The sequence below is a fragment of the Elephas maximus genome, chromosome 4, assembly GCF_024166365.1.
Source record: "Elephas maximus indicus isolate mEleMax1 chromosome 4, mEleMax1 primary haplotype, whole genome shotgun sequence".
Classification (NCBI taxonomy): Eukaryota; Metazoa; Chordata; class Mammalia; order Proboscidea; family Elephantidae; genus Elephas; species Elephas maximus.
Window position 1 is genome coordinate 189,874,138 of NC_064822.1, and position 14,202 is coordinate 189,888,339.

General features: G+C 52.3%; 1 protein-coding gene across 2 annotated transcripts; it reads left to right on the top strand.

Annotated features, from left to right (window-relative positions):
• The first annotated feature begins 244 nt into the window (after positions 1–244).
• On the top strand, positions 245–14,202 carry UPK3A (uroplakin 3A). Of its 2 annotated transcripts, XM_049884652.1 has the most exons (7): positions 245–315; positions 1,365–1,520; positions 5,750–6,029; positions 8,642–8,722; positions 10,494–10,495; positions 11,109–11,241; positions 13,982–14,202. In XM_049884652.1, the coding sequence occupies exons 1-7, from the start codon at positions 264–266 to the stop codon at positions 14,139–14,141; spliced, it is 864 nt and encodes a 287-aa protein (XP_049740609.1). In that variant the 5' UTR covers positions 245–263; the 3' UTR covers positions 14,142–14,202. The 2 variants fall into 2 exon arrangements, with proteins under 2 accessions (XP_049740609.1, XP_049740608.1); XM_049884651.1 differs by lacking the exons at positions 5,750–6,029; positions 8,642–8,722; positions 10,494–10,495.

Sequence of the window (14,202 nt, forward strand, 5' to 3'; positions counted from 1 at the left end):
ACATCGTGCAAGCACAGCCAGGGCCTTGGAACACCGTCGGCTCTTAGGCAAGGCGCCGGGAAGGGCCCGCGCGTAAGGACGCAGCCCTGCTGCGCGGTGTGTGCGAGAGCCTGGGCGGGGCCGTATGCAAATATCCCTCCAGGAGGCCGAGGATTGGCCGGGGCGGGCGGCGGGGCGGGGCGCGTCGAGGGCCCAGGGCCGGCGGGGCGCGGCGAGGAGGTGCGAGCCCCCGCTTGGAGCCGCTGCTGCCCGGCATCGGGGCGATGTCTGCGCTCTGGGCCCTGCTGGCCCTCGGCTGCCTGCGGCTCGGCTCAGGTGCGCGGGGCGCCAGGAGAGGCGGCGTGCAGGTGGGGCAGGTGTGTCGTGGGGCGGGCGCCCTGCCTGCACCGCCGGAACCCTGACCCTCCCGGAAAGACCCAGGGAGCCTGGATGGGAAGCGGGGTCGGGGACTTTGTTATTCGCTCCAAGGGTGGGCGCGATACCTGCGCTGGGCCAGGTCCTGTGTAGGTGCTGGGCGCCTAGGTATCGATAATAACAGTAATAATAGCAAACAGTTATGGAGCTTCCTCGGGTGGGGATGGAGGGCTCAGCACGGCTACAGCCTGTGATGGGCCCTGAGAGACAAGGACACGCAGGGGCTATGGCAGAGCAGAGAAGGGGCTGCGCCCAGCTCACGGGGCTGCCTAGACTGCGGGAGACCCAGGGACATTTCAGGCTGAGGGACCAGCATGGGCAGTCAGGGGGCTGGAGGCAGCATGGCCAGTCGTGGGAGCTGCAAGTCGTCGGTCGGTGTGACCAGAGCATGCAGTGGTGTGTGTGTGTGTGTGTGCCTGTGCGCACGTGTGCGTCTGCAGCATGCTGCCAGGGGCGTTCGGAGGGGCGAGGCTGCATCTCACAGCTCGTCCAGAGAGACTGGATTGCATCCGGAGGGCTGCGGAGAGCCACCAAGGCCAGAGCAGAGAGTGGCACAGCCAGGTTCGCATGTTAGGTAGTGGAGGATGGACTGGGGGCAGGGTCTGTTACTATGGTCTAGGTGAGGGGAGTGGGGATGCCATGGCTGGGCTGATGGGTGGATAGATGCTTGGGGGGAGTGGACCAGTCTTGGAGAGGGAATGTCTGGGGTGGGGGTGCGGGATGTAGGACAGCAGTTGGGTGCGACTGCCCGGTTTCTGGCTGGATGACTGGGTGGGGGCAGGGGTGCTGTCAATCTCTGAGACCAGCTCATTAGATGGCCCTTGGTGCCTGGGACACAGCAGGTGCTCAATAACTACATCCAGACACACTGGTGTGTCCATGGGCAGAGGTGCCCATAGGTGTGGACAATTCTGCCAGGGCTCAACGCCCATCCCCATTGTCCCCTCCAGCTGTGAACCTTCAGCCCCAGCTGGCCGGCGTGACCTTCACCACCAACAACCCCACGCTCACCACTGTGGCATTGGAGAAGCCGCTCTGCATGTTTGAAAGCAACACTGCCCTTGTTGGCACCTACGAGGTCTACCTCTACGTCCTCGCTGAGTCGGGTAAGGGTCATCTCCCCTGAGCCCCTTGACTGAGGGGCTGCTCCTGTCTGCAGGGAGGTGGGGGGTAGGCAGGCAGAGGTGTGTCCCATCCCTGTGATTAGATATTCCGCTTGCTTCACCAGCATGCACTGCTGGCCACCCTGTGCCAGCCCTGGGCTCGGTGCTGGGGCCTCAGACCTGCTCTCGAGGGGTGTTTCATCTCATGGGGGACGTAATAATAATACCAACTGCTGAGTGCCTACGTCACACCAGGTGCTTTGACACCTTGTTTTTATTGTTAGTTGCTGTCAGTTGAGTCAATTCCAACCCATAGCAACACCTGAGAGCTAGTATTTACAACCAGCCTGCAAGGTAATTACAACCGCACGTGTGTCAGAGTAGAGCTGTGCTATGTGGGGTTTTCAATGGCTGATTTGTCAGAAGTAGGTTGCCAGGTCTTTCTTTTGAGGGGCCTCTGGGTGGACTCCAACCTCCAACCTTTGAGTCAGCAGCTGAGCAGGCTCACTGTTTGTACCACCCAGGGTCTATTACTGATCCCCATTGAAGAGAAGGGAATCAAGGCTCAGAGGGGTGGACTAACTCACTGGGGCTCCCAGAGCTGGAATTTGAATCCAGATCTCTCTGGCCTTCAAACCCAAGTCCTTCTCAAGGCTTCCCAAGGTGGTTCCAGGCCGGTGTTTGCAAGACAAGGGCTAGTAGCATTTGGATCTGCTCTCTGGGAGCCAGCCCTCATCCCTTCACAGGCAGTGTCCTGGTCCTCCGAGAGGCAGAGCCCAGTCACTTCAAGCAGTGATGCTCAGCCGTTCACTCAGGGTCATCCTTTTACCCTTCGGCAACCATTTACTGAATGCGTACCTGTGCCCAATCTGTGGGCACTACGGGATAGTTTCCTCCCATTTTACAGATGAGAAGAATGGGGCCCAGAGAAATAACGTGAGTAGTGCATGATCATTGAGCTAGTAAGCAAGAGACACAGGACCCAGCATGGGTCTGGTTGCCTCCAAATTATTTTCCCCGTACCAGATGGCCTTACTTTCCCATCTTACAGCAGAGGAGCCCTGGGCTTCCAGCAAAGAAGGGAGAAAGTTCTATGGGGTGGGGTCATAGGAACGTAAGAAGCTAAGGTGGGTGAGAGCCAGACACAGCCTGAGAGCAGGAAGGTGCTCCTGGGGGAGGGGTCTTGCCCACGGCACTGGGAGCCCTGGAGGGCAGGGACCCGGCCTGCCCATGTCTGTCACCAAGTGACCAGCACAGGAAGGCGCAGAGCGGCTACTCGGGGAGCATTTATTTTCCCTAAATTTTATTTTGTTGTTGTTGAGAATATACACGGCAAAACATATACCAATTCAATGGTTTCTGTATGTGCAATTTAGTGACATTGATTGCGTTCAAGTTGGGCAACCATTCTCACCCTTCTTTTCTGAGTTGTTCCTCCTCCATTAACATAAGCTCACTGCCCCCTGAGGTTCCTATCTAATCTTGAAATTTGCTGTTGTCAATTTGATCCCTTATAGATAGCTCTTAAAAGAGCATAGTGCTCAAGGCAGACATTTTTTGCTAGTTAAGCTAAACTATTGTTCCATGTTAAGATGACTTCAGGGGATATTTTTGGTTTAAGGTTTAAAGATTATCTCAGGGCAATAGTTTCAGGGGTTCATCCAACCTTTATGGCTCCAGAAAGTCTGGAGTCCATGAGACTTTGAGATTCTGTTCTGCATTTTCACCTTTTTGGTCAGGATTCTTCTCTGGAATCTTTGATCAAAACGTTTAATAATGGCCACTGGGCGCCATCCAGTTCTTCTGGTCTCATGGCAAGGGAGGCAGTTGTTCATGGAGGCGATTAGCCACACATTCCATATCCTTCTCCTGTTCCTGACCCCTTCTTCCTCTGTTGCTCCAGGTGAATAGTTGCGCCTTAGATGGCTGCTTGCAAGCTCCTGAGACCTCAGGCGCTACACAATGAACTAGGAGGTAGAGCAGAGGCACTAAACACATTAGGCCAACTAACTGGGCTGCCCCGTGAAAACATGACCCTAAACCTCCAAACCAAGGAGCCAAATCCCATGAAGTGTTTGGCAGTATATAAGCAGCCTCAGCAGCTCCTTTTTTTTAAGTCGTTGTAAATATATCTACTACACAACTTACGCTAATTCAACTTTTTATAGGTGTACAACTTATTGACAGAAATTGTAATATTGGCTGTGCAACTCTACCCTTAATCAATGCAATTTTTCCATCACCTTTAACCCCCCGTTTTCCCCTCCCTCCCGCCCCTGCTAACCACTAATAAACTTTGTCCTCTATACAAGGGCCTTTTCTTGTCTTTTTATATAAGTGAGGCCATACGATATTTGTTCTTTTGTGATTGGCTTATTTCACACAGCATAATGTCTTCAAGGAAACCCTGGTGGTGTAGTGGTTAAGTGCTACGGCTGCTAACCAAAAGGTTGGTAGTTCGAACCCACCAGGTGCTCCTTTCAAACTCTGTGGGGCAGTTCTACTCTGTCCTATATACTTGCTATGACGCGGAATTGACTGGACGGCAATGGGAATGAAATGCCCTCAAGCTCCGTCCATACTGTAACATATATCAAAACTTTGTTTCTCCTGCTGGCTGTGTAGTGTTCCACTGCATGTAGGTACCACATTTGTTTATCCACCTATCTGTTGGTGGGCATTTGGGCCGCTCCCACCTTTTGGCTATTGTGAATAGTGCCGCAATGAAGGTTGTTGTACAAGTCTTTTTTGAGTCTCTACTTTCAAGTCTTTTGGGCACATACCTAGGAGCAGAATTGCTGGGTCATATGGTAGTTCTGAGGAGCCTTGATGGCACAGTGGTTGAGTGCTCGGCTGCTATCCAAAATGTTAATATTTCGAACCCACCAGCCATGGGAGAAAGATGTGCTGGCCTGCTTCCGGAAAGATTTACAGCCTTAGAAACCCTGTGGGGCAGTTCTACTATGTCCTCTAGGGTAGCTATGAGTTAGAATCGACTTGATGGCAATGGTTTGGATTTTTTTTTTTTGCTTATGGTATTTCTATTTTTAGTTTTTTGAGGCGCCATCACACTGTTTTCCGTAACGGCTGTACCATTTTGCCTTCCCACCAGCAATGGATAAGGGTTCCAATCTCCTCACACCCAATGTCTTTTTTTTTTTTTAACCTTAGCCATCCCAGTGGGAGTGAAATGATATCTCATTTTGGTTTTGATTTGTATCTCTCTGCTGGCTGATGACACTGAGCACCTTGTCATGTGTTTGGTGTTGTTTGAATGTCCTCTTTCGTGAAATGTCTATTCAAGTCCTTTTCCCATTTTATGATTATTTGTCTTTATGTTGTTAAATGGTCAAAGTTTCATATATATTTTTGTTATTAGATTCTTGTCAGATTTATGTGGTTTCCGAAGATATGCTCCCAGTCGGTAGCTCGTCTTTTTATTTTTTTGGTAAAGTTTTTTTTTTTTTAAATAATTTTTATTGTGCTTTAAGTGAACGTTTACAAATCAAGTCAGTCTCTCACTTACAAACTTATATACACCTTACTACATACTCCCATTTACTCTCCGCCTAATGAGTCAGCCTGCTCCCTCCTAGTAAAGATTTTTGATGAACAGCTGTTTTTAATTTTTATGAGGTCCCATTTATTTGTCTTTTGCTGTTTGTTCTTTAGTTATTATATTAGATAATCCATTGTCGAAAGCTAGGCCTGAGAGTGTTGCCCCTGCTTGTTCGTCTGAGAATTTTAGTTTGCACCTTTAAGGTCCTTAATCCATTTTGAATTTGTTTTTGTGTATGGTGTGAGGCGTGGACCCTGTTGCATTTTTCTGCATGTAGAAATCCAGTTTCCCCAGCACCATTATTGAAGAGACCCTTCCTTCCCTATTGAATGGACTCAGAACCCCTGTCAAAAATCAGTTGGCCATAGATGTGTGGGTTTATCTCTGGACTCCCAATGCTATTCCATTGGTTTGTCTGTTGTAATACCAGTACCAGGCTGGATGATTACTGTAGCTGTATAGTATGCTTTAAAATCAGGAGGTGTGAGTCCTACTTTGTTCTTTTCTTTCAGTGTTGCTTTATCTAATTAGGGCCTCTTATCATTCTAATAAAGTTGAGGTTTGGGGTTGTCGTATCTGTAAAGGAGGCTGTTAGATTAGGGAGCGTTTGCTGACAGGCTGAGTGACTCCTCGCTGGGGCAGCCAGGACCTCACTTCCACACTGCCTCTGCAGCCAGCCTCAGGAACGCCTCCATACAGGACCACACCAGTGCCCCGCTGAGCTCGACATTCCAGCAAACAGAGGGCGGGCGGACAGGCCCCTACAAGGCCGCGGCCTTTGATCTGCAGCCCTGCAGCGACCTGCCCAGCCTGGATGCCGTGGAGGATGTGTCCCGGGCCTCGGAGATCCTCAGCACATACCTGGTCAGGGTAGGCGCCAACGGGACCTGCCTGTCCGACCCCAACTTCCAGGGCCTCTGCAACCCACCTCTGTCGGTGGCCACGGAATACAGGTGGGTCTGAGCAGCTGTGGGGGTGGCAGTGGTGCACACCCCACTCCCTCCTGGGAAGACCCAGGGGGCCACATTTCTTGAGGACTTACCCTGTGCTAGGACTGGCCCAGGTTCCCTGTGGGCCGGCTTCCCGGTCATGTGACCAGTGCAGGCACACAGGGCCCAGAGCACAGAAGGACCTCAGTTGCTCTAATGCTCTGCCCTTGCTGTCTTGAAATTCTTAACTCTTTTGGGGCAAGGGGCTGCATTTTCACTGCTTGGGCCCCTGGCAATGATCTAATCCTGCCACGTGTGGGCAAGTCATCCATCCAAACCCCTGGCTTTACAGGGAAGGAGACTGGTCAGAGGAGGGTGGGGGTCGCCTAGTGAAAAGCTGTGACCCAGCCTGAGCCAGAGCCCCTGAGGACATGTCCGCCCCTACCTCCCCTCTGCTCTGACCCACCTCCCTCCAGCTCTGCCTCTTGTTGCCCACTCCTGCCTCGCCAGACCCTGATTCACCTCCACACACGTTTCCTGAGTGTTCTCTCTGTAAATAGCTTAGGGTCTGACCCATGGCCAGAGGGCCTAAAAAACCCAGTTACCATCAAGTTGATCCTGACTCACGGTGACCCCATGTGTGTCAGAGTACAGCTGTGCACCACAGGGTTTTCAATAGCTGAGTTTTCAGAAGTAGACCACCAGATCGTCCTTCTGAGGTGCCTCTTGGTGGACTCGAACCTCCAACCTTTTTGTTCACTGCTGACTCTCAGGGGAGCTAACCTGGGGCCAAAGCACTGGGGAGGCCCGTCAGGCCTCAGGGTGTGCCCTTCAGTTACCATGGATTTGCCCAGGTGGGGGTCTCTCCAGATTCCAGGCTTCCTTTGGGACCCAGACAGTCACCCCAGGTGCCTACCTGCTGTCATCTCAGAGGTCTGCCCCTCCGTGAACTCAGCCGCCGGGCAGAACAAGATCTCTGCTCTCCTCTCCTCTTCTCCACCTGGACCCCTCCCTCTGATCCTGTTTTTAATATGAGACAATCTCTCCCTCCTCCCCAATCTCAAAGGCATGCCCTCTTGGTTGCCTTCCCGTGTTCTCATCCTGCTGCATTTGCAAGTCCCCCTACCTTGTGGACACAGGGGACATAGTGCTGACTCTGGTATCCTCACCTTCAAACCACAGACCCAGCAAATTAAGCAAATCACAGGATGCTACAGATACTTGAAGGGTCTTAACGTTTTAAGGGAGCCCTGGTGGCACAGTGGTTAAGAGCTCAGGTGCTCACCAAAAGGTTGGCAGTTTGAATCCACCAGCCATTCCCTGGAAACCTGGTAGAGCAGCTCTTTGTCCTATAGGGTTGCTATAAGTCGGAATTGACTTGATGGCAATGGGTTTGGTTTTGGCTTTTTAATGTTTTAAGGTGTTAAACAGCAGGCCATAGCCTTCTTAGTTCTCCAGACACCTGTCATTTTAAACTGACTTCTGTGTCAGGCCTTATGGGTCCTGGGTGGTGCCAGTGGTTTGTCTCCATCTACTAACCAAAAGAAAACCCTGGTGGCACAGTGGTTAAGAGTTATGGCTGCTAACCAAAAGGTCAGTGGTTCAAATCCACCAGGTACTCCTTGGAAATCCTATGCGGAAGTTCTGCTCTGTCCTATAGGGTTGCTATGAATCAGAATCGACTCAATGGCAATGAGTTTACTAACCTAAAAATCTGAAGCCACCCAGTGGCACCATGGAAGACTGGTGATCTGCTTCCATAAAGATTACAGACAAGAAAACCCTGTGGAGCAGTTCTAGTTTGTAACACATGGGATTGCCCCGAGTTAGAATTGGCTCATCAGCAACAGGTTTGGTGTTCTGGGTTTGTGGTTAAGACCTTAAGTAGGCCATGGGTATTTTGTACCGTGTTGTGGGGCTTCTTTTGTGATTAGTAACACTTGATTAAGGAGCCCTGGTGGCTGCAGTGGTTATGCGTTCAGCTCCTAATTGAAAGGTCGGTGGTTCGAACCCACCAGCCGCTCCATGGGAGAAAGATGTGGCAGTCTGCTTCTGTAAAGATTTACAGCCTTGGAAACCCTATGGGGCAGTTCTACTCTGTCCTATCACAGGGTCGCTGTGAGTGAGCAACTTGATGGCAACGCTTGATTTCTTCGGGGTTTCTGCCTTTAAAATGTAACCCTTGTCCAAGGACAGTGGGGATAGGATGGACGTTATTCCAGTGGTATTTTTAAAGTCCTCTTATGTTACCAAGAGCCTGGCTTGGAATAGTGGAAGGTAAAAATGCCGGGAGGACAAATGGGTTAATACTCAACAAACATGCGACGTGTGTGCTATGAATATGGTAGAGAGTCAGAGGGGCTTGAGAGGGAGGCCCTGGAGGGGGCCCCAGTTCCCAAGGCTTCGTGGAGGAGGGGGCACCTAGGCTGGGAAAGGGTCCAGGTGGTCCCATGTGTGCAAAGGCCCGATGGTGAGGTCTAGCACTGCCCTGGTGGTGCCCACCTGGGGGCTGTCTAGATTTCCGCGTTCTAGAAGTATCCCCCTTCACCCCAACCTGCCCCGCCATTCTAGTCCCTCCCACCTGCCCATGGCCGGGGCTGCAGGACAGAAGTCACCCTCACTGTGTCCCCTTCCAGGTTCAAGTACGTCCTTGTCAATATGTCCACGGGCTTGGTACAGGACCAGACCCTCTGGTCGGACCCCATTCGCACCAACCGGTGGAAGTGGCGGAAGTGGGGGGAGGGGGTGGCCCGCCAGGGAGCTCGGGAAGGCAGAGACCTGCACAGATGACATGGGGACAAAGACTCATGCAGCCACGCAGGAAAGTCTCCTGAAACAGCACTCAGCCCACTGGAGAGACGAGTGAAATGCATCCTAAAACAGTTTAACCTGAAGCCCCAGCCAACCTCCCTTCATTCCTGGAGAGCCAGGTGTTGTCTCAGAGGTAGGTTTTCTGCTGGAGTTGGGCTAGACGGGAGAGGGGCCCTGGAGCCCAAGCCAGCTGGGTCTTCCAGCCCCAAAGAGCACTGCCCCAAAGAAGCATGTGGCTGATCCCAAATTTAGATCCTAACCAGCCTTTTTGTTTAAGCCTCATGAAAAATACCCATTGATTGATATGTAAAATGGTTCCGGATGCTTAACGTTAGGACCAAGTGGAGTGGGGCTGGGGGCAGAGGGGCCCTGCCTATGTCTCCGCTCGCCGAGCCCACCCCCCCAGCCTTCATGTGCGTCCAAGAGGTGGGAGGGTGCCTGAGCCTGGTATCTGCCTAGAGAGCCGCCCTGTGCCTTCCTCAGCCTCCACTCGAGCTTCTCAGCACAGACCCGGGGTTTATACACACACGGGGCATGGCTCCCGAATGGTAGGGGCTGTGGAAGGAATTCTCAAAGGCGATTTTGACTGTTTGTGACTCTAACTTTATAACTGCCCTTCCCACCACACCTCCACCCCCAAGACTATCCTGCCTGGTAGGATGGAACCAGCACGAGGCCAGGCATTTTACCTGTAACGAGTCCTGTCACCTCGTTTGGTTATGGGTCACGTGGAGGCCCCAAAGGCGGTCCAAGATCACACAGCTAGTGAGCGGCATAGAGGGTGTGTGTGTGTGCTGCATATGTGTGCATGTGTGTGTCTGTGTACGTGTGTGTGTGCACTGGTACGTGTCTGTGTGCACGTGTAGAGTGTGTGTGCCTATGCACGTGTGTGTTGTGTGGTGTGTGTGCATGCAGGTGCGTTTCTGTGTGCACATGTGAATGAGCATGTGGCATGTATATGTGTGCGGGTGTGTATATGGGTAGGCGCATGCACGTGTGTGTGGCTGTGTATATGTGAATGAGTGTGGTGTGTATATGTGTGCAGGTGTGTATACGGGTAGGCACGTGCACGTGTGTGTGGCTGTGTACACACAGGTGTGTTTCTGTGTGTATATGTGAATGAGTGTGGTGTGTATATGTGTGCAGGTGTGTATACGGGTAGGCGCATGCATGTGTGTGTGGCTGTGTGTACGCAGGTGTTTCTGTGTGTGCATAGTGTGTGGTGTATGTATGTGTGCAGGTGTGTGTGTGTGTTCATGTGAGTGGCTGTGTGCACATGGACGTGTTTTTGTGTGTGCATTGTGTGATTGTGTGTGTGTGTTCATGTGAGTGGCTGTGTGCACATGGATGTGTTTTTGTGTGTGCATTGTGTGATTGTGTGATGTGTATATGTATGTGTGTGTACACAGGTGTGTTTCTGTGTGTCATGTGTGGTATCTGTGTGTGCTGTATGTGTGTTGTATGTGTGCGTGTATGTGTGTCTGCCTGTGTGTGTGTGTCTTGGGTGACTCCCCCTGCCACCACCGCTCCCAGCCCGCCCCTCCTGTGGCCCTCCATATGGCGACTTTGTGACCCCACTGAAATAGCACGACCTAGGCACCAGGGTCTTGAGTTCAAGCCCAGCCTCAGCCCCTCACTGTGGGCAGGCCCTTGTGGATCTCAGTTTCCTTACCTGAGAAGTGGAGGGAAGAGTCCTTGCCTTGTTTCCCAGCAGGGCTGTTGGGGGGCTCCAGGCAGAAGCACTGGGCCCTTTGCAGCAGGACCTGAGGCCAGTCTGTGGAGAGGGACCAGACAGACCTGCTGAGTCTGGGCTCAGTGTGTGTCCTTGGATAGGGACCCATCTCCTGAGCTGCAGTAAATGGTTGTTTTCATGGGGTCTGCCCGGGACAATTGCGTCCAAGTGTCTGCTCATAGTAGAAATAGTAGGACCTACAAATTGTTTCCATAGTCCCAGAAAGGTGACACCAGCCAGAGACAAGCAAGAACCCAGGGCCACCAGGCCCTTTGCCTCCTCTTTATTTGTTTATAATCCATATGCGCCCTTCTCAATGGAAGACCCAAGTCAGTCTGTAATTTAAATTTATGCAAAAAGACAGCTACAGAGGAAAGACCAGAAAACACACAGAAGAAAGCTGGAAGTGGGACGTGGGGACAAGAAAGAAAATTGCCCCTAAACCTGGGATGAGACAGAGAACTGGGTCCCTGGTTCACCTCTGGGGGTCCCAGCGACCAGGGCAGGCAGGGAGAGCTGCTGCCCCTGGGGGGTGTAACTGGCCCGCTGTCCCCACACAGTCACCCCTTACTCAGCGATTGACACGTGGCCTGGGCGGCGGAGCGGAGGCATGATTGTCATCACAGCCATCCTGGGCTCCCTGCCCTTCTTCCTGCTCCTGGGATTTGCGGGTGCCGTCCTCCTCAGCTTTGTGTGAGTACTGCCAGCTGCGGGGAGGGGGGTGCTGTGGACAGGAGATGCTCCACCCTGGGATGTGGGGAGAGCCCTGGGGTCGGGGACTGAGGTCTGATGAAAGGGGAGCAGAATCCTGGGGTTTCAGAGCCGGAGGGCCTTCAAGGCCAAGTAGGTCAGCTTCTAGGTCACAGGCTCAGCACCCGGGGCTGTGGGCAGACTGCTTAATTCAGATCTCAGCTCTGCTAGTTACCAGCTGTGCAACCTTGGGCAAGTATCTTACCCTCTCTGTGCCTCAGGTTCCTCATTTGGAAATGGGGATAGTAATAAACACTGCCCACCCGGTGGAGTTGTGATAATTAAATGAATTTATCCCTATAAGGTCCCGAGGGCAGTGCCTAAGAATTAAAGTATTAGCTTACACTATCTCTATAATTATGATTGTAATTCGCCCTTTCAAAGTACAGACGGGAAATGGAGGCCCTGAGAGAGGAAAGGTGGCCCAAGGTCACACAGCCAGTTAAAACAGAGTTGAGACTAGAACTCAGGTCTTCCAACTCCACCGACGCCTTCTGATTTGTGTCTGCTTTTGATTGGGACTGAAGGTCCCCATGGGGTGTCCTGGAGCAGCTAGAAGGGCTGACTGGTGGGTGACCGGTGTGCACCTGCTCTCTAATACCTGGGAGGACTGAGCAAGTGATATTAAAGACACCCAAAGGTGCCACGGGAATTCACAGGAGAGCAGGGTGGGCTTCCTGGAGGAAGGAACAGCAGGGGCAAACTCTCACCAGGACAGAGATGAATCTCAGCACGAGGGACGCAAACCCAAGGGGGCTTAGAAGATCAAAAGGGGTGCCTGTTCCCGCTTGGGAGCGCAGACAGGAAAGCTTCTTGGAATACGTGAAATTAAGTGGCTAAGTGGAGATCGACCAGGCAGAAAAAGATTTGTGGAGGGGTCGGGGGTGGAGTCCGGGGTAGGCAGTGAGCTTGGAAATCAGGTTGCCCTCTGACACTGAAGTTAATTAAAACACAAATAACAGATGAGTTTTGCTGCCAAGCTCTCTGCACCTGGGAGCAGGGAGGAAATGGTTCTGTCCCTCTTCCCTTGGGCAATGCCTTAATCTGGCACTGAACCAAAAACCGGTTGCCATCATTTGACTCTGACTCAGGGCGATCCCATGTGTGTCAGAGTAGAGCTGTGCTGCACAGGGTTTTCAATCGCTGATTTTTTAGAAGTAGATTGCCAGGACTGTCTTCTTCCGAGGCACCTCCGGGTGGACTCAAACCTCTAACCTATTGGTAAGCAACTGAGCACGTAACTGATTGCACCATCCAGGGACTCCAGTCTGGAACTGAAGGCTCCTGTTATCTGAGCGTCTCCTAGCTCTGCAGTCCATCCTCCCCCCGCCCGTCCCCGCCATCTCCACCAGTCCTGCTCCAGCTGCACCCAACTTCCCCTGTTCCTGGAGATACTGCCGCCCCTTCCTCTCTCAAGCCTTGGAGAAGTCTGCACTCACCACCTGGACTGCCCCTCTCTGCTCCACCCTCCCCGCATCCTTTAGGACCTAGATTAGCTGCCCCTCCTCCAGAAAGCCCTCCCCTGGCTTCTACCTCGCTTCGTACTTACAACATGCATCATACTGTCTTCTGAGGTCTGTCCTCCTGCTTAGTCTCCTGCTGCTGTAACAGGAATTCCACAGTAGGTGGCTTTAACAAACATCTTCTTAAAGTTCAGGAGGCTAGAAGTCCAAATTCAGGGCACTGGCTCTAGGGGAAGGCTTCTCTCTGTAGGCCCTGGGGGAAGGTCCTTGTCTCTTTTCAGCTTCTGTTCCTCGTGGTGCAGTGGTTAAGCACTCGGCTGCCAACTGCAAGGTCTGAGGTTCGAACCCACCAGCCGCTCTGCAGGGAGAAAGATGTGGCAGTCTGCTTCCATAGAGATCACAGCCTTGGAAACCCTAGGGGCCAGTTCTACTCTGTCCTATAGGATGGGTATGGGTCAGAGTTGACTCCACGGCCAAGGATGTTAAAATTTTGTTCCTGGGTTCCTTGGATCTTCACGTAGCATGGATCATCCCCTCTGTGCTTCCTTCAGTGTACCTAACCTGGTCTTTTCATGTCTCAGAAGTGATTGGTTCAAAACACACCCTACACTGATATGGCCTTATTAACATTACGAAGAGAGTCCTAGTCCCAAACAAAGTGCATCCACAGATATGTCGTTGGGTACCGTGCAGTGGATTCTGACTCCCAGCCATCCCATATGGCAGAGCAGAACTGCCCCGTAGCGTTGCCAAGGCTGTAATCTTTATGGGAGCAGATTGCCAGGCCTTCCTCCCATTGAGCCACTCGTGGGCTGACCTTTTGGTTAGCAGCCGAGTGTCTTAACTATCGCACCATCAGGGCTCCTTTTCCACAGGTATGTTGTTGTTTTTTGCCGTCGAGTCAATTCTGACTCATAGCAACCCTATAGGACAGTGTACAACCGCCCCATAGGGTTGGGATTTACAACATATATTTTGCGGGTACACAATTCAATCCATAACACCCCCCATACAATCTTGGCTTTTCGGGGACCAGGTCTGGTTACTGCCTTTATCCCCAGGGCCTGGTACACAGTAAGTGCTCCAGAAAGGTCAGTCGATAGAAGGAATGCCCAAGACACCATCTGTGAAAACAACGTCCAAGTATGAAGTCCTGACCCACTGCAGGGGTTTGGTTGGCTCTGCTCCCCTAACCCTGGCTCTCTTCATCCCTCGGCCAGGGACGTGGGGAGTCCAGATGGGGAAACGACACATGACTCCCAGATCACGCAGGAGGCCGTCCCCAAGTCTCTAGCGACCTCAGAGCCTTCGTACGCATCTGTGAACCGGGGGCCTCCCCTCGACAGGGCTGAGGTGTATTCCAGCAAGCTCCAGGACTGAGCCGAGCCCCCCACCTCAGGGAAGCAGTCCCCACCAGCCTGCTGAGCGTTCATGCACTCAC

Bases quoted from the DNA above. Each gene is read 5' to 3' on its own strand.
- UPK3A (XM_049884652.1), top strand. From the start codon at position 264: ATGTCTGCGCTCTGGGCCCTGCTGGCCCTCGGCTGCCTGCGGCTCGGC. The intron at 1,521-5,749 runs GTAAGGGTCATC...CTGCCTCTGCAG, and splicing joins CTACGTCCTCGCTGAGTCGG to CCAGCCTCAGGAACGCCTCC. The intron at 6,030-8,641 runs GTGGGTCTGAGC...GTCCCCTTCCAG, and splicing joins TCGGTGGCCACGGAATACAG to GTTCAAGTACGTCCTTGTCA.